Source organism: Macaca fascicularis, chromosome 3 (genome assembly GCF_037993035.2).
Source record: "Macaca fascicularis isolate 582-1 chromosome 3, T2T-MFA8v1.1".
NCBI lineage: Eukaryota > Metazoa > Chordata > Mammalia > Primates > Cercopithecidae > Macaca > Macaca fascicularis.
Window position 1 is genome coordinate 5,177,688 of NC_088377.1, and position 26,875 is coordinate 5,204,562.

At 50.3% G+C, this 26,875-nt stretch overlaps 1 protein-coding gene across 6 annotated transcripts in view; it reads left to right on the forward strand.

Annotated features, from left to right (window-relative positions):
- PRDM15 (PR/SET domain 15) overlaps positions 1-26,875 on the forward strand; it is a 76,346-nt gene that overhangs the window by 19,518 nt on the left and 29,953 nt on the right. For 4 of the 6 annotated variants that reach the window (XR_012431974.1, XM_005548635.4, XM_005548637.5 and 1 more), the window contains exons 2-12: positions 813-858; positions 1,511-1,604; positions 3,657-3,810; positions 5,894-6,146; positions 13,809-13,910; positions 20,078-20,308; positions 21,856-21,985; positions 23,250-23,431; positions 23,676-23,770; positions 24,422-24,509; positions 25,435-25,494. Coding sequence is in view for 5 of the 6 variants with exons in the window: in XM_005548635.4 (XP_005548692.2) it covers positions 822-858; positions 1,511-1,604; positions 3,657-3,810; positions 5,894-6,146; positions 13,809-13,910; positions 20,078-20,308; positions 21,856-21,985; positions 23,250-23,431; positions 23,676-23,770; positions 24,422-24,509; positions 25,435-25,494 (1,426 nt within the window). In the remaining variant the exon portion in view is untranslated. The remainder of the gene's footprint in view (positions 1-812; positions 859-1,510; positions 1,605-3,656; positions 3,811-5,893; positions 6,147-13,808; positions 13,911-20,077; positions 20,309-21,855; positions 21,986-23,249; positions 23,432-23,675; positions 23,771-24,421; positions 24,510-25,434; positions 25,495-26,875) is intronic. The other 2 variants (XM_005548636.4, XM_045389325.3) reach the window with 1 other exon arrangement.

A 26,875-nucleotide genomic window follows, 5' to 3' on the forward strand; every position in this document is an offset into this window, starting at 1 on the left:
CCAGTGAGTGAGGGGAACAAAAGTGACAACTGGCTTTTTAAAAATGGTGATATAGGTGGGCACGATGACTCGTGCCATAATCCCAGCACTTTGGGAGGCTGAGGTAGGAGGATTGCTTGAGCCCAGCAGGTAGAGGCTGCAGTGAGCTGTGATCTCGCCACTACACTCCTGCCTGGGTGACAGAGCAAGACCCTGTCACCACAAAAAGGTGATATATTTGTTTTAAAAATGGTAATTTATGGCTAATATGAAAAGATGAAAATCTGAGTTCACGAGACTGTTCAAATCCATTGCTTTTATTAAAAATAACATTATTTGAGGTGAGAAGGTGTTTCAGGGACCCCAGCCCCATCCCACAATAAGAGGAGACCCCACTGTGTGTTCTCTTTAGAGCACCACGTAATGTCCCTATACTGGCTGGAGGAGGCCCTTAGTAGGAATTGTCTTTAAACATTATTTTGTTAAGAGGCCAGGCGCAGTGGTTCACACCTGTAATCCCAGCACTTTGGGAGGCCGAGGCAGGTGGATCACAAGGTCAAGAGATTGAGAACAGCCTGGCCAACATGGTGAAACCCTGTCTCTACTAAAAATACAAAAATTAGCCGAGACTCATACTTGTAGTCCCAGCTACTCAGGAGGCTGAGGCAGGACAATCACTTGGACCTGGGAGGCAGAGGTTGCAGTGAGCCAAGATTGTGCCACTGTACTCCAGCCTGGGCAACAGAGGGAGCTCAATCTCAAAAAAAAAAAAAAAAGTATTTTGGTAAGAGTATTTTGGTATTTGGTAATGAGGCTCTCTTGTATCCTGACAGGTGTCAGAGATGGCTGAAGATGGGAGCGAAGAGATCATGTTCATCTGTAAGTGGCCCGGGGACCTGTCTGAGACCAGCCCTATGTCATAGAACACAGATGGGCATGGCGTTTGCTGTCTAGGCAAAGCCATGTCCACATTTGGTTTTTATAATATAGAAAAGTTGTGTATTTAAATTTTCCCCACGAACCATTTATTTCCTAAGCAGTGCACTTACAGGGGTGTGGTTTTAATAGGATCACCTTTCTCAGAACTCCTGGCCGAGGGCACTTTGCAGCGGGTAGCACTTGGTCCAGAAAAGTAATCCAGGACTAGGCAGGAGGGAAGTGTGTTAGAGTTACCATGAACCCGCTAACATTGGCCATTTTCATTTATGCTCATTCTTTGGGGAGGGTCTTGGTCTTCGTCACCGTGGAGGTGACCGTGCTTGATTTCAGGTGTGCGGCGGAGCTGGCGCTTTCCCTGGAGGCGTGTCCTGCCTTTGCACTCCTCATGTGTGCGTGAGCACTGACGGAGGCCTTCGGGACACAGGCCTCGTGCCATCCGATGCACCCTCCCTTGCTTGTCTTTGTAGTGTCGGATGCATGTGTCTCATGACTCCGGGTCACCCTCATGGGGCCAGGGTCCCCATTTCCCAGGTTTGTGTTCTTTGCGTGTCTCCTTCCCTGGGTGCTCTAATGCTCGGATGTCTGCTTGCAGGGTGTGAAGACTGCAGCCAGTACCACGACTCCGAATGTCCCGAGCTAGGCCCAGTGGTCATGGTCAAAGACTCCTTTGTGTTAAGCAGGGCAAGGTGAGTGACCGCCGTGAGCTGCTTTCACGGTCCCGGGCCTGTCCATATGCCAGCTGCGGCAGGAGCCTAGCAGTCTTTGTGTCTGCAGACGGGGAGGAAGGAGCCCGAGGGAGAACAGAGGCACTCTGAGTGAGTGCCAGCGATTCCCTTCCCTCTGTGAGCTGAGCAGCCTTGCTGCCGGGATGCGCCAAAACACGCACTTCGAAGCTCCAGAGTGAGTTTCTTTGATCCACTCCAGGGTTCTTAGCTGGAGCCCAGCTGTTCCTGACACATTGTGGAGGCTGCAGAAGAATGGACTGGCCAAGGTGGTTGATGTGCTGAACACCAGTGGCCAAGCTGGAGGTCTGCTCGTTGGCTTCTCTGCATTCCAGGTCTTGGCCTGCCAGCGGACACATGCACACGCAGGCGGGGCAGGGGATGGGGGTCATGAGGACAGGACGGGGCTGACCCACAGCAGCTTCCGGAGGCAGCCCCTGCAGGCCTGGTGAGGCAGCTCAGTGGGCAGCAGCTGCCCTGCCGTTCCACCCTCACTTGGGGAAGGCTGTGCCACCTGGTGGCCCCGGGCAGGTGAGCTTGGGCAAGGCACTCCTCTCCAGACCTCGGTGGCCTCTGTAAAGGGGAGAGGATGGCGGTTCCTGTGGGGTGGCTGTGGTGTTGTGGGTGACAGTACCTGGCATGTGCTGCTGCTGCACAGATGGTCACCGTCTTTCCAGGACTGTTTCCAGGAGCCTCCCCACTGCCTCACAACACCGTTCATTTGTTTTCTTCTTAGTGTGATTCAAAACAAAGAGATTAATGTTTCAGCCTAAAGTAGAGAGCGGATCAACCCCCCTCTTCCCATCAACCCCCCTCTTCCCCAGAACCCTCAGGGGCTGCCTGTTGCCCATGAAAATTCAGCTGAAACCCTTGGTCCTGCAGTTGGACCCTCTGGGCTGGCTCCTCGTCTCAGCGGCCTCCTGCCCGCCCTGAGAGGTCTGTGCTCTGGGGACACCATGTCCGCCTCTGTCGGAGGGACCTGTGTTCTGGGGACCCCATGTCCACCTCTGTCGGAGGAGTCTATGCTCTGGGGACCCCACGTCTGCCTCTGTCTGAGGGGCCTGTGTGCTGGATACCCCATGTCCGCCTCTGTTCTGGACGTGTCATGGGCTCGTCCTGGCTCCTATGCCTTCCTCCCCACACCCTGTCCTTGACATTCTTCTACTTCAGTTAAAGAGATCACATCCTCAGTAAAACTGGCCTGCTCCACTTGGCTGGAAACCTTTCTCTTTGGGACACCCATGGCCCTTGCGTCTCTCTCGGGGTGCTGTTCCTATGGCTCCTCAGCAGCAAGTTCCCTGTGATCCCCCCTCCATCGCTGGTCCCCACGCCAGTCGGACCCTTTCCTGTCCCATAGCAGCCCCACCAGAGATGCACCTGTTGTCACTGTCTTTCCCACGGGGAGTGAAATCCATCCTTCAGTAAACAGCCCTGCCATGGTGTGCTCTGGGTGAATCTCAGGAGGGCCTTGTGGTCGGCCTCGTGTAGCTAAGGCCACAAGATTATGGCTAGATTGCCACAGCCCGAGGGCATCATCACAACCTCAGCCTCAGTCTTCATTCAGCACCTATTAGGAAGGCTTCTGTTTTCTTTTTCTTTGAGACAGGGTCCTGTGCTGTCACCCAAGCTACAGTGCAGTGGCACAATCTCGGCTCACTGCAGTCTTGAACTCCCGGGCTCAAGCCATCCTGCCTTAGCCTCCTAAGTAGCTGGGACTACAGGCACACGCCACCATGCCCAGCTAATTTTTTGTATTTTTTGTAGAGACAGCGTTTCACCATGTTGCCCAGGCTGGTCTCAAACTCCTGGGCTCATTCAGTCTTCCCACCTCGGCCTTCCAAAGTGCGTGCTGGGATTACAGGTGTGAGCCACCAGGAGGCTTCTATTTTATCACCTGGAGAATTTTATTTCAGAAGACCCCTGGCGGTCAGTGAGGGCGAGCTTTTAGGTTATCTTAACGAGTCGGTCCCCAGGTGTGCGTGCTCTCTTTTGAGTCTTGTTTTATTCCATTTCCAGGTCATCCCTTCCTCCCAACTTGGAGATCAGACGACTGGAAGACGGAGCCGAGGGAGTGTTTGCCATCACTCAGCTCGTCAAGCGGACACAGTTCGGTCCCTTTGAGTCCAGGAGGGTCGCCAAATGGGAAAAGGAGTCCGCGTTTCCCCTGAAGGTAAAGGCTGTTGCCAAACAGGAGCTCAGGAACCGGGTATTTTTCTGGCGTTCCTATGTGGGAATGGGGAGTGAACCACCGAGTTTCCATGATTTGTCAATTCCTTGAAAATAGCTCTAAACATTGTAGGTCTGCTTAATTTCCAAGGAAACGTTTCTTTTTACATTGCGAGAGCATCAATATTAAGTTGGTATTTTGTAATTTTCAGTTTTGCAGAACATTAAAGAGTGTATTTAAAACATACGCAGGAGAAACGCCAAATGCTGACTCCAGCTGTCTTAAACGACCTCCGTTGCTGTTGCAGGCTTTACAAGGCAGTGTCTTGCAGGGGTCCATCACTCCAGTTCTTTTCACACCTGTGCAGAGCGTATGGTGGTTTGCAAAGCCCTTTCAAAGGGAAGGTGTTTGTTTAGGCAGTGATGAGACCTTGGGCAACAGTACGAAGTTTGGTAGCTCTAAAAAGCACATCAGACTGAGAGAAGAAAGTGGTTCTCTACTTTGACGTGAACTCGAGAAAACTAAAATGTATGTATATCGCAAGGCAGGCTTTAGCATACGTAAAAAATGAGCCCTCTGGAAGGCCTATGAGGCCAGGCGAGGCGAGTTTTTGACTGTTTCCATGTCTGCCCTCAGGGATACGATAGTACCCCAAGCCAGCCAGGCTTCAGAAATATCTGTGAAATAAACAAATGAGGAATGGGTTGTTAGTTAGCAAACTTTTCTTAGAGACCCTTGAAAGGGATCCGCTTGTTTTAGGACAGGCAGATGAAGTGGACAAGCTTGGGTTTTTGGAAGCCCTTTGAAAACCTGAGCTTATAAGGCAGATTGCAGCAAAAAGGGGAAAAAAGGAAAGGCACTTGAGTTGTTTACAAAAAGAGACGGAAGGAAGGAAGAAAGGAAGGGAGGGCAGGGAGGGAAGGAAGGGAAGGGAGGGAGGGAAGGAAGGGAAGGGAGGGAGGGAAGGAAGGAAAGGAAGGAAGGAAAGAAGGAAAGAAAAGGCTGTTTTAAGTTGAAGAAATATGTAACAATACCCAGTACAGCCTCTGAAAGGCCGTTGGCTTACCTGCCTGTCCTTTGCAGCACCCATCCAGTCAATGTATGCAGTGGGTGCACGGTTGGGGGTGAGGCCCCTTTAATAAAAAAAGCCTTTTGTGCCCATTTTGGTGGTCTTTCAGCTACGCGATTTTGCAGGTCATCGCCTCGTAGCGGGTTGTTCTCAGTGCACGCACCAGCGTTCAGCTGGACTGTGCCCACCAGAGGGATGGTGCCACCAGCTGGGAGCATGCCTTCCTCAGCAACTGGTGGTCATTAGGTACCTGGTGGTCCCCCACCCTCGCCTCTCACTTCCAAGGGCTCCGTCCTTAGAGAGGCCTCTCTAGGAAAAGCTCAGGAGAGGGGAGAGCTGTCTTCCTGCAGGGAGGAAGAGCTCAGATCATGGCATCAGAAAATAAGGAACAAAACCCTCCTATAGTCGTGTGGTTGATTTGAACTTCAAAATATGTAAGTTTTTCTCCCTGCTTCCTGCCTGCATTTAATCCATAAAGCAATGGTGTTGTTTGATAGACAGGGAGGTAGCCAGCCGGAGGAACCCAGCATCCTGTGGTGGAGCTGGGAGTAGAACTGTGTCCCAGTTCCCACTGGGCCATCTGGAGAGCCTAGGTGTCCCTATGACATGTGGACTAGGAGTGGAGCTCAGATAGCCCAAAGCCGACCTGGACCAGGACTAGAACTTCAATATCCCCAGACCCACTAGAACCTGATTTGAACTTGAGTTCCGCACCTGGGCCGCGAGTAACACTCAGGTATCCAGATGACACATAGACTGCTGTGTGATGTATGATGACACATAGGCTGTGTCTGCTGCCTCCTTTTGCCTGTGACTAACTTGACCCATCCAAACCACATGGTTTACCTGTGACCCTCCTCACCATTGTAAACACCTCAGCATCCCATACAGGAGCCCTTATGGCCTCTGAGGTGGCACTGTCTAGATGGGTTCCTCAGCACCCGCCCCCGACACGCTGACACGCAGATGGGTAATCAGCCATTTTCCTGGCTTCTCCGCGGGCTGACTCACCCTCAGGTGTTCCAGAAGGACGGGCACCCCGTGTGCTTCGACACCTCCAATGAGGATGACTGCAACTGGATGATGCTGGTGCGGCCGGCGGCGGAGGCTGAGCACCAGAACCTGACGGCTTACCAGCACGGCAGCGACGTGTACTTCACCACCTCCAGAGACATCCCCCCGGGCACCGAGCTGCGCGTGTGGTACGCGGCCTTCTATGCCAAGAAGATGGACAAGCCCATGCTGAAGCAGGCCGGCTCTGGCGCCCATGGTACGTGGCGGCCCCTGATCCAGAGCCCACCTTCCCTCATGCCTCGCCGGAGGGGTTATGGCCCCTTGGCTCTGTGCTGACCCCACACTGATGAGATGGGTTGTGCTGGGCCAGCTGCTGGGATGCGGAGAGTGGAGGGGTGGAGAGTCGGGTCTGTCTTTCTGCTTGTCAAACATCCTTGGTCAGTTTGGGCACGTGGATGTAACACAAGCTAACACAGTGAGGCAGTGTTTAACAACAGAGATACGTTCTCAGAAATGTATCCTGGGGCGATGGCATTGTCTTTGGCGCGTTGTAGAGTGCACTCTCGCGCACCTTGATGGCATGGCCTGCTAGCCACCCAGGCTGTGCCGTGTAACCTGTTGTCCTAGCTACCAGCCTGTCCAACATGTGACTGTACTGCATGCTGTGGGCAACTGTGATGCATGGTATTTGTTTATGTAAACATAGACGAGGTAATAGAGGAAAAATACTGTATTAGAATCTCATGGGACCACTGTCATTGACTGAAACCTTGTTACGTGGTGCATGACTGCTTAGCTCTGCCCTTGGGGCTACGTCCAGTGACTCATCCTCCTAATCCTATGAGGCTGGGGTACTAGCCCTGTCTTTAGCCAGAGGAAATAGCACAGAGGTTTAGGAACTGACCCCAGGTCACAGTAGAGTAGATGAAGAAATCAGGATTGGTCCCTGGCACCTGGCTCCAGTGTTGCTGTTCACCGTGCAATGGCCACCTCCCAGAGTTGGGGGGAGTGTCTGTGTGTGTGTGTGTGTGTGTGTGTGTGTGTGTGCGCGCGTGCGCATGTGCGTACCTGTGTGTGTGTGCGCGCGCGCACGCATGTGCATACCTGTGTGTGTGTGTGTGCGTGCGCGCCCCTGTGCGTACCTGTGTGTGTGTGCCTGCATGTTCAAAGAAAGCCCTAGTGAAGGTTATGGGTGTGATCTGCCCATATCTAGCATTCCTGCTGGAAAAGCAGATCACAGTGCCTGTCCTGCTAAGCCGGGGTCGGCGCATCACTTTGCCCATCAAGCAGGGCTGTTGAACTTTAAATCTTTCTCATCCATGTTGCGGGTGTTTTGACAGAGATCCTCCTCATGAAACCTGAAGAAACTCTATGAAATTCCTTTTGACCTGCAAAACAGCAATTTCATACGGCTGAAGCTGGCACTACCCAGCGGAGCAAATGTTATTTATTGTTGGCATGAAGATTATTTGCTCAAGGGGGAGAAATAGATATTGACTCGCCTGATCCCCCCCAAACCAAACGACCTGATTCTCATATGAACATTGTTTCCTTGTTGTATAAATGCGGTGTAATCCAAAATGTTAGCAGCTCGGTAGCGTAAGATTCTTAACGTATTTGGAAGGTTCTGGTCTGTCCTGTTGGTCAGTATGTTTGAGGTTTTGTAAAATGCCCCTGGTTGTCCCTGATCCCAGGTCTGCGACAGGCTGTGTGGGAGTGTCCCAGCGCTGTGCTGTCCTCATAAAACACCAGCAGCCCAGTGGCTTCACGTCAGAAATGTGCCTCTCACAGTGCTGGAGGCCAGACGTCCATGGTCAGGGTGTCAGCAGGGCTGGTTCCTTCTGGGCACTCTGAGGGAGAATCTGTCCCGGGACTCTCCCCAACCTCTGGTGGTGGCCGGCACAGCGGCCTTTTGCATCCCTTGGCTTGTGGCTGTGTCCCTCCGGTCTCTGCCTGTCTTTTCCCCCATGTCTCTGTGTCCTCTCTTCATAAGGCCACCTGTCAGTGGATTCAGGCCTCCCCAGTCCATTACATTCTCACCTTAACTTGATGGCATCTGCACAGATCCTCTCCCAAAGGTGGTGGGTGGATGTGAATTTTGGGGAGCCACTATTGAACCCACTATGGGCCATGTGAGGGCTGGGTGGAGAGGGGCCGCTGGGGATGCTGCCGGGGAGTGTCGGCAAGGAGCCAGGTGGGGCGGCTCCTTCTAGGGCCTGCAGTGGTGGCAGCGTCCTCTTCGGCCAGGTTGGTAAAGACTTTGCACCCTTCACGGAGAAAGACTGTGGCTTTGTGGGGAGTTCTTTAAGAATGAAAAGGACAAAAAGAACTTGGAGAAACCCACTGCCCTTTACCCAGCGGCTCCTAGCCCCACCCTCGTGGCTTTGCCAAAACCAGGTACCTGGCCTGGCCTGGCCCCGCGCGAGAAAGGCCCCCGTGGTGGTGCCCGCTGGGTCAGGGGCCATTTCCAAGTCCTGCGAGGCTGGGCTCTCTGAGCAGACCCAAGTGACTGTGATCTTCGGGACCTGAGCTGCTTGTGTCTGGAATTCCTGAAGGCCTAGGCAGCTGGCAGCATGTGTGCCCATGGCCAGCCCAGACTGCAGCCGTGCTGGGGTTTGGGTTCTGAGATGCTGTCCTTGGCCATTTACCCGCTTATCATCTTATATCCTGGGGGATGCCCTCACCACTCTCAAGGCTAAGGTCAAAGCAAAAGTTGCCACCCCTTATTGGAGCTACAGGTGTTTTGTATTCATTTTACCTGCTGGAGACCCTTTAATCTGGAGCTGAGTTTGAAACAGTAGATTTAAGTGGAGTCAGCCTGGGACTGTGGTGTTCAACAGAGTCGCCTCCTGATTCCAGAGTTCCTAGGGTAATTCCGATTCCTCCCTAAAACTTCTCAGAATGAAAGGACACTTGTCATAATTCGACCAGGACAGTCTGCGTAAATGGGAGCATTGGTCACTTAAGCATAGCTTAAACCTCAACAGGGTTTATAATTGGGGAAATAAACAACTCAGTTACTCTTAGATTTCAGAAATGCTTTTTAGAATGGTCGCTTGTGTTTGGGGACAAATGGCAAGCAGCTATTTCTAGAGAGGTAGTGAACATCATGATTCCTGTCCACTCACTGGTCGGTTGGGTTCCTCCTTCCCTTCCCTAGAGAGCCCCTGTTGAGCTCTGGCTTGGCCCTTGAAGTGTCGCCGGCTGCCCTGGTGGGCTTTCCTTGGGGTCCACCTGCTGATTGTTCAAACAGCAACCCAGCAGCCGCGTCATCGCCCCCGCTACCTACACACACACTGCCTCTCATCCTCTGCCACCTACCTGGCTCCTTGCCCTGGGCCCCTCCTCCCTGAGCCGCCAGGGGTCCCTCTCCAGGCACAGTGGTGCTTCTAGAGCCCTGCCTGCCCAGTGCACCCAGGGTCCACCAGAGCCTGAGTGTGTGTTGAGCACCTCCCCCAGCTGAAGCTATGCACTGGAGCCCAACACTGCCCACTTCTCAGAAATGAGTATCTCAATAGATAACAAGACCTTCGAAGAGAGGCTAGAAACATCTAGAAAGCTGGCCACTTGCCCAGTTCTCACTGTTTAGACTGGACACGTGAAGGCCTGGAGTTCTAGGGTAACTGTGTAATTCCACTCCTGCTCAGCGACACGGCCTCTGGGGTGGACACTCCCAGAGAGAACGCTCCTACGTGATGGGAGGAAAGGAGGCCTTTGGTGGCATTGTTGCACCTCTGGCCCAGTGGGCGTAGGCAGAGTGATGTGAGTGGCCTCCAGGGCCATTGGTGTGCTCCTAGAACCGTACTGGCGGCCGACGAACCCAGGAACCGTCTTCCTGTAAATTACTTATTATGGTGGCCGAGTCTTTCTTGGTGAGCGTGAGAGCTCCTAAGACTCATTGACTTAATTCTGTCTCTTTCATTTGCTCCAAACATACATCTTTGTATAGAAATCAGTCAGTTTTGCAAATCAGCAGAGCTGTCTTCTAAATACAGAGAAAAGTTTGGTTTTATACTAAAGGAGCAGTAACACATCCCTTTAAAAGTTACTTATTTTATTCTGGTAGTGGATTTACTTTTCTAGTTCCTTTTCTTTTTTTGTTGTTTTTTGAGATAGGGTCTGGCACTCTCGCCCAGGCTGGAGTGCAGTGGCATGATCGTGGCTCACTGCAGCTGCCCTCCTGGGCTCAAGTGATCCTCCCATCTCAGCCTCCCTAGTAGCTGGGACCACAGGGATGTGCCACCACACCCAGCTAATTTTTTTAATTTTAATTTTTAGTAGAGATGGGTCTCACTGTGTTGCCTAGGCTGGTCTTGAACTCCTGGATTCAGGCAATCCTCCCACCTTCCAAAGTGCTGGGATTCCAGGTGTGAACCACTGTGCCTGGCCTTATCTTTTTTTGAGCTCACATTAAGATTGATTTTCTCTCTTTACAAGAACCTGAACCTGCTGACTGATGGAGGGGGCAGCCCAAGAAGCATCCTGGATCTTCATGGGAGAGAGCATGGGGCCCAGGAGGAGAGTGTGGTGGGGGCACCCTGCCAGTAGAGCGTTGTTATGAGACATCCCATCCCCACCAGCTTCTACTCCCTTTTACACTTGCTCTGAGAAGCTGCTGCTTGAAGAATACCACAAGATCATGGACAAATGGAAATCAGAGCCAGAGTCCCATTTCTCACTCACCTTCTGAAACACACCTGGGTTTCAAAGAGAGAAAATTTTCAAAATCACCTTTCTGATGAAAAAAGTAAAATACAAACACATTTTATAACATTGGGGAAACTGTTCAGTCACACAGAGCATCACTGTTCAACTGTTGTTGCCATATGATTCACATTTTCTAGTACTTTTTATTTTATTTTATTTTATTTTTGAGACGGCGTCTCGCTCTGTCGCCCAGGCTGGAGTGCAGTGGCGCGATCTCGGCTCACTGCAAGCTCCGCCTCCCGGGTTCACGCCATTCTCCTGCCTCAGTCTCCTGAGTAGCTGGGACTACAGGCGCCCGCCACCTCGCCTGGCTAGTTTTTTGTATTTTTTTTTTAGTAGAGACGGGGTTTCACCGTGTTAGCCAGGATGGTCTTGATCTCCTGACCTCGTGATCCGCCTGTCTCGGCCTCCCAAAGTGCTGGGATTACAGGCTTGAGCCACTGCGCCCGGCCTGTATTTTTTATTTTAATTTTATTTTTTTGAGACAGTCTTGCTCTGTCACCCAGGCTGGAATGTAGTGGCCCAATCTCAGCTCTCTGCAACCTCCACCTCCCAGTTCAAGTAATTCTCTTGCCTCAGCCTCCCCAGTAGCTGGGATTACAGGCATGTACCATCACTCCCAGCTAATTTTTCTATTTTTAGTAGAGATGGGGTTTCGCCATGTTGGCCAGGCTGGTGTTGAAATCCTGACCTGAAGTGATCCGCCCACCTCAGCCTCCCAAAGTGCTGGGATTACAGGCATGAGCCACCTCACTGGCCCCTGTATTTTAAAAACCAGCACTGATGACATATAGTTTACATACAGTAAGACTCAATGATTTTAAGTATACAGTTCAGAGCTTTTTTTTGAGATGGAGTCTGGGTCTGTTGCCCAGGCTGGAGTGCAGTGGTGTGATCTCGGCTCACTGCAACCTCTGCCTCCCGAGTTCAAGCAATTCTCGTGCCTCAGCCTCCCAAGAAGCTGAAATTACAGGCGCATGCCACCACGCGTAGCTAATTTGTGCATTTTTTAGTAGAGACGGGGTTTTGCCATGTTTCCCAGCCTGGTCTTGAGCTCCTGGCCTCAAGTAATCCACCCGCCTGGGCCTCCCAAAGTGCTGGGATTACAGGCGTGAGCCACTGACCCTGCCAGTTTAGAGACTTTTGAGTGTCTACAGTTGTCTGAACTCCACCACAGTTGACTTACAGACCTCGACTTCATCCCAGGAAGTTCTCTGGTGCTGCCCTGTAGTCAGCCCTGCCCACTGGAATGCCAGACTGTTTGCTGTGCTGTAGCTTTGCTGTTCCTTTTTTTAAAAAAAACTCTGCATTTTTGCATAGCGGAGCTCTCACTGCACCTCCCATCTTACTGCTTACTTTTCTTTGCGTGCACAGTCTGGCTCACCACATCTTAAGCCTTTTCCCTACTGGTACTATCTCTGGCATCACTTTAAAGCTGTATGGTGTTAGATTTTGTTGAGACACTTCTCTTTTGTTGGATATTTAAATGATTGGCAGTCAAGAATTGCCTCCTGTTAACTAATATTTTTTCTTAAGAATTCTTATCTTTTACAATTAATATTCAGAAAATCCTGAGTACTTCTCTTGATGAGCGGATAGTCATCATGACAAGTTTTTCTAGTCCTCTTTACTTAGCTGAGCACCAAGTTGAGGAGAACCGGCGCTTGTGGGGGTGTGGAGGCTTATTGCCGGAGACAAGGGCCCACGTGGATTAGAAGAAATTCTCCTTATTCAGAAGTGGTGGCTTTCAGCTAACCTGGGCCCTTGTCCTCTTTTTCTGAAACTTATATGTGAGTGTCTTTCTCTTTTTGGAACCTGTGTATGTTTGGGAAGGTGAGTGAGAAATGGGAATTTGGTTCTGATTTCCATTTGTCCTTGATATTTTGGGATTCTTCAAGCAGTGGATTCTCAGAGAGCAAGCGTAAAAGGGAGCAGAAGCTGGTGGGGACGGGATGTCCCGGAAAAGTGCCCTGCTGGCAGGGTTCCCCCCGCACACATACGCTCTTTCTGCTCTTTCTTTATTTTTAGTATGACAAAAAATTTCATGTTACATTTATACCTCTTCTTGTTATCTTATGAAAACTCAGAACATGCTTGCAAATGGTGATAGCAGTAATCTCTATCTTTTCCTTTTATTCATTGCATCTTTAGTGCTGGTTTTGGATATGAAAAGATACATGTTTTTTTCTAGCGCTGAATGCATGTGCAGTTGTAGTTCTGGATTATTTTTTAAAGACCCAGGAGAGTTTGTCTTTGGGAGTGGCCCCTAGAGTTTGCCGTGGGTGATGAACTTCAATCCAGGCTGTATCATGATTAGAGTCAAAGTGATGGGCAGGGGTCCTGCCGTGGGCTGGCCCATAGAGCTGCCAGATGAATTGTAGAGAAACTGGCCTGGGCCAGATTGTGGCACGCTCACTTAAAATGCCTCCCAGTTTTAGGTTGCACAAGAGCATCAGTGACTTTTTTGTTAAAAGGTGCCTGTAGTTCTCTTTATAGCCAGGTTTACACCACATGTCATGTACTCTCAGCCTAGCTCTCTCTCCCCAGATTCCTGTGTGGTGTGGGCTGAGGGATAGAGGTGCTTCCTGGGATAGTGGCCCCCTATCTCAGGTGTCTGTGTAAAATTAAGTTCAAATTTAGTAAAATTAAACACTTACTTCCTGGAACATGAGCCACATCTGGTTACTGGCTGCCTTGCTGGATACCAGCTATGGAGAACGTCAGTCATCCACAGAAAGTCTGCTGGACAGCGCTGGGCGGGAGCAGCAGCCCAGCCACACACGGGGGCGCCACTGGCTGGCTGTTTTGGGTTCCACTGTCTCTTATTCTATGAGCCAGTGAGAGCTAGGGGAATTACGCTTGGTTCTTTAGGATGCATTTTTCTCGTGAAGTCATGTAAGGGACAAACCTGGTCCCTCTGGACTGACTTCTTGGAGGAGTTCTCAGCTCTGCGACTGGTGACCCTGCAGCAGGCATGTCTCTGTGCTCAGTTGCCTCATCTGTGCAAAGGGGACAGTCACATGGCCGAATCAACCATGTGTGTAAAGCTCTGAAAATGGTGTCTGTCATGTGGAGTGACCACAGGCCCATCAGCTGCTGTCATCACTGTCATCACCACCTCTCAGCACACACCCCTTCTCTGCCGGGCCGGGATTCGGGGAGACATGAGCTGTCTGGGGGTCACCTTCTTCTCCTCTCATGTCTTTTGAAGCTGCAGGCACCCCGGAAAACAGCGCCCCCGTGGAGTCGGAGCCCAGCCAGTGGGCGTGTAAAGTGTGTTCCGCCACCTTCCTGGAGCTGCAGCTCCTCAACGGTAAGGAAGACGTGTGGGGAGCCCCCATTGTAAAACTCCTGTGTCGAGCTCCCTCTGACTTACGCTGTCACCTGTCTGCGGCTGTCGGGATGTCCCCAGCTTTGCCCTGTCTGCCCCACTGCCCCACAGTGTAGTCACCAGAACCAAGGCTTTCTCGGGGTTTAAAGCTTCTGGGCAGTCCCGCTTCCCACCCCCAACCCCCGCAGGCCTCACTCCTCCTGGTTGTGGAAGTTGCATTTCAGATGGGCGCCTTGACTCTGGCGCTGGCAGGGGCCAGGAGCCAGCCATGGCATCTGTTGTGCCGTCTTGCCTATGTTGTTTCCGCTTGACAGCCCCTTCCACCGTTTCTTTATCTGCCAGACATTTTTTTTCTTTTTTTGAGACAAGGTCTGGCTCTGTTGTCCAGGCTGGAGTGCAGTGGCATGATCATGGCTCACTGCAGCCTTGACCTGCCAGGCTCAAGCGATCCTCCCACCTCAGCCTCCTGAGTAGCTGGGACCACAGGGATGTGCCACCACGCCCAGCGAATTTTTGTATATTTTTTGTAGAGACTGGGTTTCACCCAGGCTGGCTCAAACTCCTGGGCTCAAGCAGTCCATCTGCCTCGGCCTCCCAAAGTACTGGGTTTACAGGCGTGAGCCACTGCGCCCGGCCTGCAAAACATTTTTATCTACTCAGGTTGACATACCAATTTTAGGCGGCTGGGAAAGAATTGAACACATTTCCAGCTTCTGCAGTGCCCTGGGAACTTTGTTTATTTGTCTTAGGGAGCTGATTTTTCTACAAGCCTCTTATGAGGCTAATGTGTAGTGAAGAAAGACTCGCGTCAAATAAACCATGGGGGAGTCGCATGGAAACAGTTTGTGGCGTTTGTCACATGTGGAACATGCTCAGAGGCCCCAGGCCTGGCAGGGTTCCAGGCAATGCGGTTGTGAGGAGTGACTGGGACAGCCACTATGCTGATACCAGCAGACTTTAGCTACCTGGTCACACGTTCCTGAGACCTCCTACTCATCTTGGCTGTAATGAATTTACGCACGTGTCACTTTGCCCTCTGCTTGGTGAGAAGCATTTTGTGTTTGTCACCAAGACATAAATAGCAGAGCAGGCGGTTGGGTTTTCTAGAAATGCCACGTTTGTGCAGAGCACACCGCGGACCTCATGGAGACCCATGGTAGGTGCTGCACAGCGGGAGGGTGCTGCCTGCACTGGGCGGTCCCCTCCACAAAGCCAGACAGATGCTGCTCATTTGTTTTTCTTCCTGATAACTAGTTTTGAGTGAAGAAAAAAGAAATTCCTTCATATTTTCAGTCAAATTCTACTCGTATGTCATCAACTACGTAAGGCGTGGTACTCGGGCTCCCCTTACAGTGAGGCTGATGGTGACTAAGACCCCTCATTGCCAGGTCCTGCAGACACTGCCTTGTATCAACACCATGCAATGCAACCGTGACTCCATTTCAGGGATGAGTAAACAGAGGCAGGAGTCCCTGCCCACAGGACGGCTGCCTTGAGGGCTGGAGTCAGGTACTCGGGCAGCCCAGCCTCTGCCACCCAGATTACCAGAGGAGTCCCGAGTATTCCTTCCAGGTGACAGCTCTGCCTTCTGTGGCAGCCTCTCGCTGGGGGGCTTCTCAAGAAAATCCATGGTTCAGGAGCCCAGGACTGGGAAGCCGAGCCCAGGAAGGAGGAGACTGAGGAGCAGCCCCAAAGGCGGCAGGCGTGTGAGCGGGGAGGGGCTGTGTGTGTGTCCCTGTGAGGGGGGAGGGGCTGCGTGTGTGTGTGTGTGTGTGTATGTGTGTGTGTGTGTGTCCCTGTGAGCGGGGAGGGGCTGTGTGACCTCCCTGAGATAGGAGGGACTGTGTGACCTCCCTGAGATGGGAGGGGCTGTGTGACCTCCCTGAGATAGGAGGGACTGTGTGACCTCCCTGAGATGGGAGGGACTGTGTGACCTCCCTGAGATGGGAGGGGCTGTGTGACCCCCCTGAGATGGGAGGGGCTGTGTGACCTCCCTGAGAAAGGAGGGGCTGTGTGACCTCCCTGAGATGGGAGGGGCTGTGTGACCTCCCTGAGATGGGAGGGGCTGTGTTTCTCTTTTTCAGGCTGAGGGGTTGTGTGTTCCTCTTGAGATGGATTGTGCTGGGCCAGTTTGGGAAAGGAGTGTTTTGGGAAAGGTGGGGCTCAGAAGTTAGCAAAACATCACAAGGATGTTTCACAGTTCTGGATGGCCAGAAAAGATGGCACACGTCCACTGCGTGTAGGATACAACAGAGGATCCTTTGCGGGAAAGGAGCAAAGGGAATGCCCAGGTTGCTGGTGAAGGAGATTGTAGGACAAGAGATGGTCCCTAGTTCAAGGACAGACACCTGGTCCAGATTGGAGCAGCAGCAAGGGCTCCAGGAATAATGGCTCAAAAAGGAAAAGGAAAGAAGGAAATAGAGCATTAACTGATATGTTTGTAGACGAAAGAGTTATACTTCTGGCAGAGTTTAGGGATCAATTAATAATAAAAACACAGAAAAAAGTAAGCAAATGTTATTAATAAAAAGTAAGGCAATAATTAACTCCAGAGAAAATGAAGGTTATATATATATACTTAGAAAAAAAAAAAAGGGCCAGGCGTGGTGGTTCAAGCCTGTAATCCCAGAACTTTGGGAGGCCAAGACGGGCGGATCACGAGGTCAGGAGATCGAGACCATCCTGGCTAACATGGTGAAACCCCGTCTCTACTAAAAAAATACAAAAAACTAGCTGGGCATGGTGGCAGGTGCCTGTAGTCCCAGCTACTCAGGAGGCTGAGGCAGGAGAATGGCGTGAACCAGGGAGGCGGAGCTTGCAGTGAGCTGAGATCCAGCCACTGCACTCCAGCCTGGGGGACAGAGCGAGACTCTGTCTCAAAAAAAAAAAAAAAAAAAAAAAAGAATTGGTCCAGGCATGGTGGCTCACACCTGTAATGGCAGCACTTTGGGAGGCCAAGGCAGGTTGTTCACCTGAAGTCAGGAATTTGAGACCAGTCTGGCCATCGTGGTGAAACCCCATCTCTACTAAAAATACAAAAATTAGCCAGGCGTGATGATGTGTGCCTGTAGTCCCAGATACCTGAGAGGCTGAGACAGGAGAATGGCTTGAACCTGGGAAGCAAGGGTTGCAGTGAGCCGAAATTGCACCACTGCACTCCAGCCTGGGCGACAGAGTGAGACTCCGTTTCAAAAAAAATAAATAAATAAAGACCGGGCCCAGTGGCTCACGGCTGTAATCCCAGCACTTTGGTAGGCTGAGGCAGGCGGATCATGAGGTCAAGAGATCAAGACCATCCTGGCCAACATAGTGAAACCTCGTCTCTACTAAAAATACAAAACTTAGCTGGGCATGGTGGTGCCTGCCTGTACTCCCAGCTACTCAGGAGGCTGAGGCAGGAGAATTGCTTGAACTCTGGAGGTGGAGGTTGTAGTGAGCCAAGATCGCACCACTGCACTCCAGCCTGGCGACAGAATGAGACTCCGTCTCAAAAACAAACAAACAAACCAAAAAACGAATCATAAACATATATTGGTGCAGTTGTGAATACATTTTTATGGTCATAATTATGAATCCACTGATTATTGATTTACCCCAAAATAGTGATATAAATATGTTGGTGGGATTGTGGAGAAGCTAAGCGTTTGGGAGGGAGAGTATAGTCTATAAGAAAGCTAAATCCTTGTCCTCCATATTAAATAATAGATGCTGTCTAATACTGAAAAATGGAAAGGCAATAATAGGTGGGGACGAGTAGTTACAGACGGCTGCTGTTTTCTGTTTTGCAGCTAGGACTGGTTATTTGTGCATTCTCTATTTTTTCTTGCCAGACTTACCAATATCATTCGTCTTTTCAAAGCACCCACTTTTGGCTTTGTTGATCCTTTTTATTGTATATTTACTTTTATTTCTGCTCTTATTTATTATTTTGTTTTTACACTTTTCATTCTGTGTCTTTCTAACAAGTTGGATGCTTAACTCATTAATTTCCAGCTGTTTTATTCTCTCGTGTAAGCATTTTGGATGATTTTTTCCTAAGAACCATGTTAGCTGCATTCCACGTTTTGATTATACAGTGCATCTAAATTTATATGCACTTAATAACATAGTCTAATAATAGGCAAAAATTGGCAGATCTACAAGGAGAAATAGAAAAATCTGCCTCCATGGTGGGGGCTTTTAATATATACATCTTAATTGATAAATCAGGCTAAAAATCACAGGAATATAGATTTGAAGCACACAGTTAACACAATTGATTTAATAAGTATATTTAAAATGCTTCATCTAACAGGTAGAGTATATATACATCTCTTTGATGTGTGGGCTGTCTTCCTCCCACAGTTTAATTCTAAATATTTTCGAATTTGCTCTGTTTTTCCTGTTTGAATTTATAATTGTCTAGAATGATGTTTGCTAATTTCCTTATGTATGGCTTTTTTTTTTTTTTTTTTTTGACTTTAGTTCCCTTTGTTTTATATTTCTGACCCTCAATCTAAAATCACTCTTACTGCCTTTCAGAATTTCCTCTGGGGCAGGCCTGCTAGTGGCCATCTTTTCAGTCTTTGTCTCAAAATGTCTTTTTTTAACCATTTGCATTGGAAATGGTTTTCACTGAATTTTTGATTTATTCTTATTCTCTTTCTGCACAGTGAGGATGTTGTTATGCTGCTTTCTTCCATTGTTGCCCTTGATACGTCTGCTGTCATTACAATTGTTCCTTCATAAGTAATCGCTGCCTTGTACTTGTTTGCTTTTGAAACCTCCTCTGTCTTTGGAGTTCTGCAATTTATAACAGAGTCATCATTTATGTCTTTATTTTTATTTGTTTTCCCTGTTCAGATCTTGAATCTGAAGATTCATGTCTTTCATTCATTCTGGATAATCCCCTACCCTTATCTTGCCCATTGTTTAGCCCTCCTTCCCTATTCTCTCTTTGTCCTATCGTACATGTTTTAGACCTTCTCGTTATATTACACTTCATGTCTTCTTAGCTCCTGCTCATATTTTTCTAGCTCCTTGTCACTTTTCTACATTCTGGGTAATCTTTGCAGCTCTTCATTTTAGTTTATGAGTTCTCTCTTCAGTTGTGTCTAATTTTCTGTTTAATCCATACATTGTGTTTTTATTTTGGGTCTCTATTTTATATAAGTTTTATTTGGTTATTTTTCATAACAGCTTGTTATATTTGCCTTTTTTATGTTTTTTTTTTCACTTCTTTACTCATTTAAATGTATTTTCCCCCAGTTTTCTCCTCTCAACTTGTGTTATTATCTAGGAATTCCATTCTTCCTGAGTTTGTGTGTGTGTATGTGTCTGCTGACACCCTGATGGCTCATTGCTTAATTTTTTAGTTTTCCTGGGGCTTTTCTTGCTTTTGTTGTTGTTTTGGTAAGCTCTTTAGCAAGGAATCTTCTTTTTCCCCCGCCCCCACAGTGGTCCTTCCGTGCACTCTGGATTGTGGAAGCAGTGTTACATAGTGTTTTGATTTTGCTTCTGCTACGTCTCCCAGGGCTTTCACAGTTCTAGGGCACAATTCTTTTCTTTCTTTCTTTTCTTTTTTTTTTGAGACAGAGTCTTGCTGTATCACCAGATTGGAGTGCAATGGTGCGATCTCACTCACTGCAACCTCTGCCTCCCGGGTTCAAGCAGTTCTCCTGCCTCAGCCTCCCCAGTGGCTGGGACTACAGATGCACACCACCACACCCAGCTAACTTTCTGTATTTTTATTAGAGACAGGTTTTCACCATGTTTACTAGGCTGGTCTTGAACTCCTGACCTCACATGATCCACCTGCTTCAGCCTCCAAAAGTGCTGGGATTACAGGCGTGAGCCACCGTGCCTGGACACGTTCATATTTTGATACCTCCTTCTCAGGTTTTTGCTTTGTAGACGTGTGTGTGTCTGCTTTTTTCACTAAACTGCCCTCATGGTGAACCTACCATTGCTTTTACCACTTAATTTACTTTTAAAAATAGCAATTGTGTTGGATGCAGAGGAAATAACACAGTAGAAATGAAGTTCACTTGCCTATACAAAGGTTGGCAAATGAGATTGAAAACAAACACACATGGGAACCAGAGGCCAGGGCAGGTGTGGACGGTGGCAGGTTTCCTAATTGCATGGTGCCTTTGCATCTCTCTTTGCAGAACATCTCTTGGGCCACTTGGAACAAGCCAAAAGCCTTCCTCCAGGCAGCCAGAGCGAGGCAGCAGCTCCCGAGAAGGAGCAGGACACACCCCGGGGGGACCCCCCTGCAGTGCCCGAGAACGAGAATGTTGCCCCCAAAGAACAGAAGAAAAAGCCTCGAAGGGGGAGAAAACCCAAAGCGTCCAAAGCTGAGCAGCCTCTAGTCATCGTGGAAGACAAGGAACCCGCAGGTGATGAGTGGATTCCTGGGATGAGTACCTGCGTGGGGTGCAGCCCTCCTGGTACCTGAGGGCTGGCGGGACAGGGGGCAGAGGGCAGGGCAGGAAAACTCAGTGTAAAAAGGCCTCGTGGAAGGTAGACTCTAAGCCCTTCTGTTTTTCTCTCAATCAACTCTAGTAAAGTACAATTTCCATGTAATACATTTCACACTAAAAAGGATACAGGTTGTGGATTTTGACAAATGGATACAACTGTGAAACCAGCACCCCCGTCAGGGTAGAGGACATTTCCGTCTCGTTAGCCACTTTCCTGACTGTCTTCTGTACCAGTTCATTCCACCCATCCTGGAATTTCTCATGAATGGACTCTGCCTCTTTCAGGCAGCATACAGGCTGGAGACCCGCCCACATGGTTTATCTGTGACTCCTTCTCCCTGATCGCTGAACAGTGCTTGGTCTGTCACCTGTGGGTGGGCGCTGAGTCACTCCCAGGCCCCTCATCCTTTGATTGTGCGGCATCCTCAGTTGGGTTTGAAGAGGCATTTGACCCTCTTCCAGGGTGTGCGGTCCCTGCAAGGCTCTTGTCCCTGTGGTCCTCACACAGCCCCCATCCAAGCCACCTGCAGCACACACCTGGTGGGCCTCACAGTGAGGACGAGATCTGATGCTCAGCCACCGGCCCCTTCACCTTTGTTACTGACACCGGGCAGTTTTTCTTTTTACTGTCTGGGGTACACCAGGATTTCTTTTGTGAGAGTGAAAAGAAGTCCTTATTGTTTCGATGAATTAGAGAGAATTGGGAAGAGCAGCCATCGTGGAATATTCTGAGCCTCCCCTTTTCCACTCTGGGTCTGCAGCTTCTCGGCTCTGCACTGCTGGGCGCTGATTTAGGAGCACCCGAAAGCCTCCTGGCCAGTTTCCCCACGTCTCTGTGAATAGGCATAGAAGATGGGGGGCGGGGGAAAGCGGGTCAGGTAGATATTTCACTAATTCTTACTTGCGTTGGGAAGACATTTAGTAGGCAAAGTGTTAGAAACCAGTGGTTGAATTTTTTGGTGTAATCTTCGCCTATTTCATTTGTCTCAGGTTTCTGGCCAGGGTCTCTAGTATTGGCGATGATGTGATCTTTGACTTTTGTACAAAATGGTTAGCTAAAATGGTTATACTCATGTTAGCACATTTAATTAGAAGCATTAACATTTCTAAATCTCTGTCAGAAAATAAGTTCTAAGTTTCTGCTATATATCCAAAATATTTTTGGTTGGTATGAAGAGGGATTGAAGTAATGTTATGATGTTGTGGTTTTAAAAAAGAATAACAAATTATAACTTCAGTTTGGGCTAAGAAAAACATTTTGCTTTTCTGTGTATACTAGTAAATGTGTGGATCCCAAAATATTGCCAGTTTTTTTTTTCTTTTTTCCCCTGTGTAAACCTCAACATTTGTGCCTACCGCTGTGGCCTGGCTGTGGTCCCCATGGGGCGATGTGTCACCATGGTTTGGCTGTGTTTGTCCCCTGCTCTTGTGGTGACTTGGCTTGTCATATCCCCTTCGTACAGAGCAAGTGGCAGAGATCATTACCGAGGTCCCTCCGGATGAGCCTGTGAGTGCAACACCAGACGAGCGGATCATGGAGCTGGTTCTGGGGAAGCTGGCCACCACCACCACTGACACCAGCTCGGTTCCAAAGTAAGTCCTGCCTGGCACCTGGGGCCATCCTGTGGACAGACAGTGCTGGCAGCAGCCAGGCCATTCTGGAGGGAAGGCACCTTCCCAGCAGGAAGGCCCCAGGAGAGGAGGTGGAAACGGACCTGCTGAGGAAGCAGCAGGAATGTTCTGGAACTCAGGAGTTTAATGGTGCATCCACTGTGAAAACAGCTTTAAAGAAACGTTTTATTGTGGTTAAATATGCATGGCATAAATTTAACCATTTTAACCATGTTTAAGTGCACAATTCAGTGGCATTCAGGATAGTCACACTGTTGGGCAACCATCTCCCCCAGCCATCTGTGGCACTTTCCCATCTCCCCAAGCTGAAACACTGTTCCCATTAAGCACCCGCCCCAGCCCCCTCCCCCAGCCTCTGGCACCCACCATTCTACTTTCTGTCTCTGGATTTGATGACTCTAGAGATGTCATAGAAGTGGAATCAGACAGAATTTGTCCTTATATGACTGGCTCATTCCACCCTGGCTCATCCACGTGTAGCCTGTGTCAGAATTTCCTTCCTTTTCAACACTGAGTAATATTCCATGGTGCATATGCCCCATCTTTTGTGCATCCATTGATGGACAGCTGGGTTGCTTCTAGCTTTCGCAATGCTGCTGTGATAAAACACTTTGCTATTTGAATTTCAGTGAATTTAACAGATTACCCTGTGTTTTAGTTATGATTCTTGGGTTATTTTTACCCTGGAGTTGAATAAGTTGGTGGTCATTTTTTGGGACCCTTTTTGGATCACCTCTTATAGTTGGCAAAATAATGTCAGAAATGATGTTACCTGTTTGTTTATTTATAGTTTATCTTATTGCCCAGAAGAGTTCAGGTGGCTTACCATCAAAAATACATTTAATAGGGAAAAGAAGTTTTAAAAATCAGGTACAGATAATATGTAAAACAGAGGAGAGTTAAGACAGAGTGACAAGAGCAGAAAACAGATGTGGTTATTCTAATTGAGGCACAAACTGACCTCCAGGCTTTCTGGTGGCCAGAGTTAGAACACAGTCAGGTGTGTGGCTGTTACAGCTAAAGCTGCCTAATGTCATTATATATTCAAGGCGTCCCTTTCAGGTGCCCTGGAAGCTGGGAGTGACGCCCGGGCACATTCCCTCCTTTCTCGGTACAGGCTCGGGATTAGCTGGGAAGTTTTGGAAGGAGGCCATTTCCACGCTGCTTGTAACCTGGAACTTTTTTCCCACCTGTCTTTTCCCAACTTATTGACGTCCCCGGGCAGGTTCACCCATCATCAGAATAACACCATCACACTCAAGAGGAGCTTAATTCTCTCGAGCAGACACGGCATCCGGCGCAAGCTCATCAAACAGCTCGGGGAGCACAAGCGGGTTTACCAGTGCAACATCTGCAGCAAGATCTTCCAGAACAGCAGCAACCTGAGCAGGCACGTGCGCTCGCATGGTGAGTCTGCACGGCCCGGCCGGTGCCCGGGGCCGGGGGTGGGAGGACAGCATAGAGTCTCCTCTCCTTGGGTCGTCTCCCATGAGCTGCGCCAGTGAGAGGCTGCGGTTGGTGGGCGATCATCTCTGCAGCCCCTTTGCATGGAGGGAGTAAGGCGGCTGGGGGGGGCGTTTCCCCCGTGGGCATGCTTCTCTCAGTAAATGCTCTAAGTGGTGAATGAGCTCTCGGTTGGTTGGTTCCTCAGGTGACAAGCTGTTTAAGTGCGAAGAGTGTGCAAAATTGTTCAGCCGCAAAGAGAGCCTAAAGCAGCACGTGTCTTACAAGCATAGCAGGAACGAGGTGGGTGGAAATAAGCCCAGGGTTCTCTTCCCAGTTGTGTGAATGAGGCAGACAACTGACCAAATCACCATGTTGCAATGAGAAGAAAGAATCCCAGGAGGGAGGAGAGTGGGGGAGGGAGGAGAGTGGGCAGGGGCTGTGGGGGAGGGAGGAGAGTGGGGGAGGGAGGAGAGTGGGGGAGGGCTGTGGGTGCCCAGGCGTCCCTGAAAAAAGAGAGTCCCAGGAGGGAGGAGAGCGGGCAAGGGCTGTGAGGAGGGAGGAGAGTGGGCGAGGGCTCTGGGTGCCCAGGCGTCCCTGAGAAGAGAGTCCCAGGAGAGATGAGAGGAGGTGAGGGCTGTGGGTGTCCAGGCATCCCTGGGCCACCTGCCAGCCCCTGGTCCCAGTCAGATGCCCACAAGCACAGCAGGAAGACTCAGGAGAATGGAAGTGTTAGGCGCTGGGAGTGGGGCTCCCTGAGTTGTGGGGTTCCCTTTCTAGGCAGGTGAACAGCAAGAGCACGCATCCTTTGTGTTCCTAAACAGAGCGGGAGGGTGGTGGAGGTCAGAGTTGTAACAGACACAGGCGTGGAGTCGCCCGGGCAGCGCGTCGGGGGCTCGGCCTCTGTGGACTGTGTGCCGGGCCGTCTCACTCACGGCGTGTCCCTCTGACCAGGTGGACGGCGAGTACAGGTACCGGTGCGGCACTTGTGAGAAGACCTTCCGCATCGAGAGCGCGCTGGAGTTCCACAACTGCAGGACAGGTGAGGGCGCCGGTCAGGTCTCCCCTCGGCCCCTGTGCAGTGCGGATTCTCAGATACGCTGCAGAGGCCGGGGAACTTTAGGCCGAAGTAGATTGTTTTCACCAATAGACAGCCTCACTTTTAACATTTCCCTCTGTCCATTTTGCTTCAAAGCATTGTTATCCTAAAGATACACAGATGCAAACTTTCCAGTTAAAAGGGATTGATTTTCTTCTGGCATTTGTCAGCCGAGCTGCCTACGGCCCCACATTGGAGAGCATTGTAAAGCCGGGGGCCGTTCTGGCTAAAAGCAGGGAGCAGCAGCGTCCGATGTTTCTAGGGCCGTCTGAGGAAGAAAGGAAAAGGTCAGGATAATGGCTGGAGGAGTGTGAGCGCTGGCTCACTTGCTTGCAAAGGTTGTTCCTAACCGCGAGCCCTCCTCCATCCACGTCTCCTGCGTCGTCCAGGGTGGAACGGGGTTGCCCCTGCACACATCCTTTTTGTTCTGAGCCTGCTTGTGTGCACCAGTCTCCAAAAATAAAGCATTTTCCTTGTGTGAGGCCTGAAGCCGGGTGTGCCTGGACCAGCCGGTAGTGGAGAGGTGGCTTCTTTGGGCCTGGGGGGCGTCTGAGGCCCCTGTCGCTCTGACCGAATTTGCTGCTAGCAAGTAAACAGACCAAAGAAAAGCAGACACCACAAGGAGGCCAAGGCCAGCTGCGCTTCTCCACGTGGCCCGAGGATGCCCCCGTATTCTTCAGTGATGATGTGCCGTATTCTTCAGTGATGATGTGCCGTATTCTTCAGTGATGATGTGCAGCCTCTGGGATGTGGGAGTCACGCCTTCCCCATTCCCAGTGGTGGGTGGCACTGGAGGCCCAAGCAGTGGGGTCCCCAGCGGGGCACAGAGGGGTGAGTCACTGTTGCCTTTGTGTCCCCCTCTCTCTAGGACTCATAGCACACCCTGGAGAGGGGGGGCCCGGCGGCAGTCGGCTTAGAGACCTACCAGGTTAGCCTTCGACGCCCACCCCGTCCTTGTCCGCCCGCCTCTGTGTCTGTCACTTGCATCTCTGTGTTGTTCTTGTTAAGGTACCACCCGCCCCTGTGTTGAGAACAGGGCACCCACAGCAGTGGACTCCCAGGGGCTCTGGCCAGGGCTGCCACACGTGAGCCATGTGAGAGGCTCTGCTCCCCTGCCACGGCTGCTGGGGGCGGGGGGCCCTTAGTGGGGTTGGCTAGTTCTACTCCAAGGGCTCCTATTTGAAATCAGGGCTTGGTTCTTCCTCCCTGATGCCTTCTTCCCCGGGTTGGACTGTTCCGAGGGGCAGGAAAGAGTCATGTTTTGCCTGAGCTTTAGTGGCTCTGAAGGATCCATGTCTGGCATGAGGTGGCCTCCAGAAGCTTCTGGATGAATTTCCAGTGTGCCACACCTCCTGCATTTTAAGCCCTCCTATCACAAGAATTCCCAAGAAATCTGGGGCTCAGCCCCCTGAAGACTTCCACTTAGTGCAGCCCCAGCCAGACAGATGAACCTTCATCTTGTTTGCGAACCTCCCCTTGGGGTCCCCGCAGTCCCGCAGGAGTGTAGCGGGCGAGCGTGTTGGGCTTCCTAAGAGTGATGCATCCAAGGCGCTTTGGTGAGGCAGACTCAAGGTTGAGGAAGAGGCATTGCCTCCTGTTATTTTTAACTATTTCTCTGGACCCAAATAAAACAAAGTACTAGAAGCGGCTAAGCGGCAGTGGCTTCCTGTCAGCCAGAGGTGCTGTTAGGCCAGGCGCTGGCCTTCGTTAGTGACCTAGAACCCGAAGAGCGCCAGGGACCTGCATCACACCACCTCTTCCCCTGAGACGCTCTAGTTTCAAAGGTTACCCATTTTAGACTGAAAAGACAGGATAAAAACCTTGAAATGGAGCTCGTTTGCATCATATATGATTTGCATGCTCTTATACTTATTTATAGTATTGAAGTTAAGAGAATGTGTATCTTCCTTCGACAAACCAAGAATTCGTACAATGTGGGGGAAAGTTTTAAAATGTTACAGTCTTGTGGGTTTTTCTGAGACTCCCTCCATAGGACCTGTTGTGGTGCCTGTCCCTTGTGGTGTGACCAGGTGCTGGTGTAGCTCATCGTCGTGTTCCTTGTGCTGTCTCTGACCATAAATACTGTGCTACAGAATAGCAGAGGCTCACGTCCAGGCCCTCAGGCAAAATGCAGCCCACCAGCCTCCCCCACTCACCCCCTCTCCATCCCCGGGCGCCATGTGCCCCTCTCCCTTCATCAGACCCTAGTAGGCAGCTGTTCTCAGTGGCTCATTTATTCAGACATAAACCTAGACCTCCTCGGCAGCAGGGGTATTGGAGAGAGAAGCATTGTTGGGACCCCGTGCCCA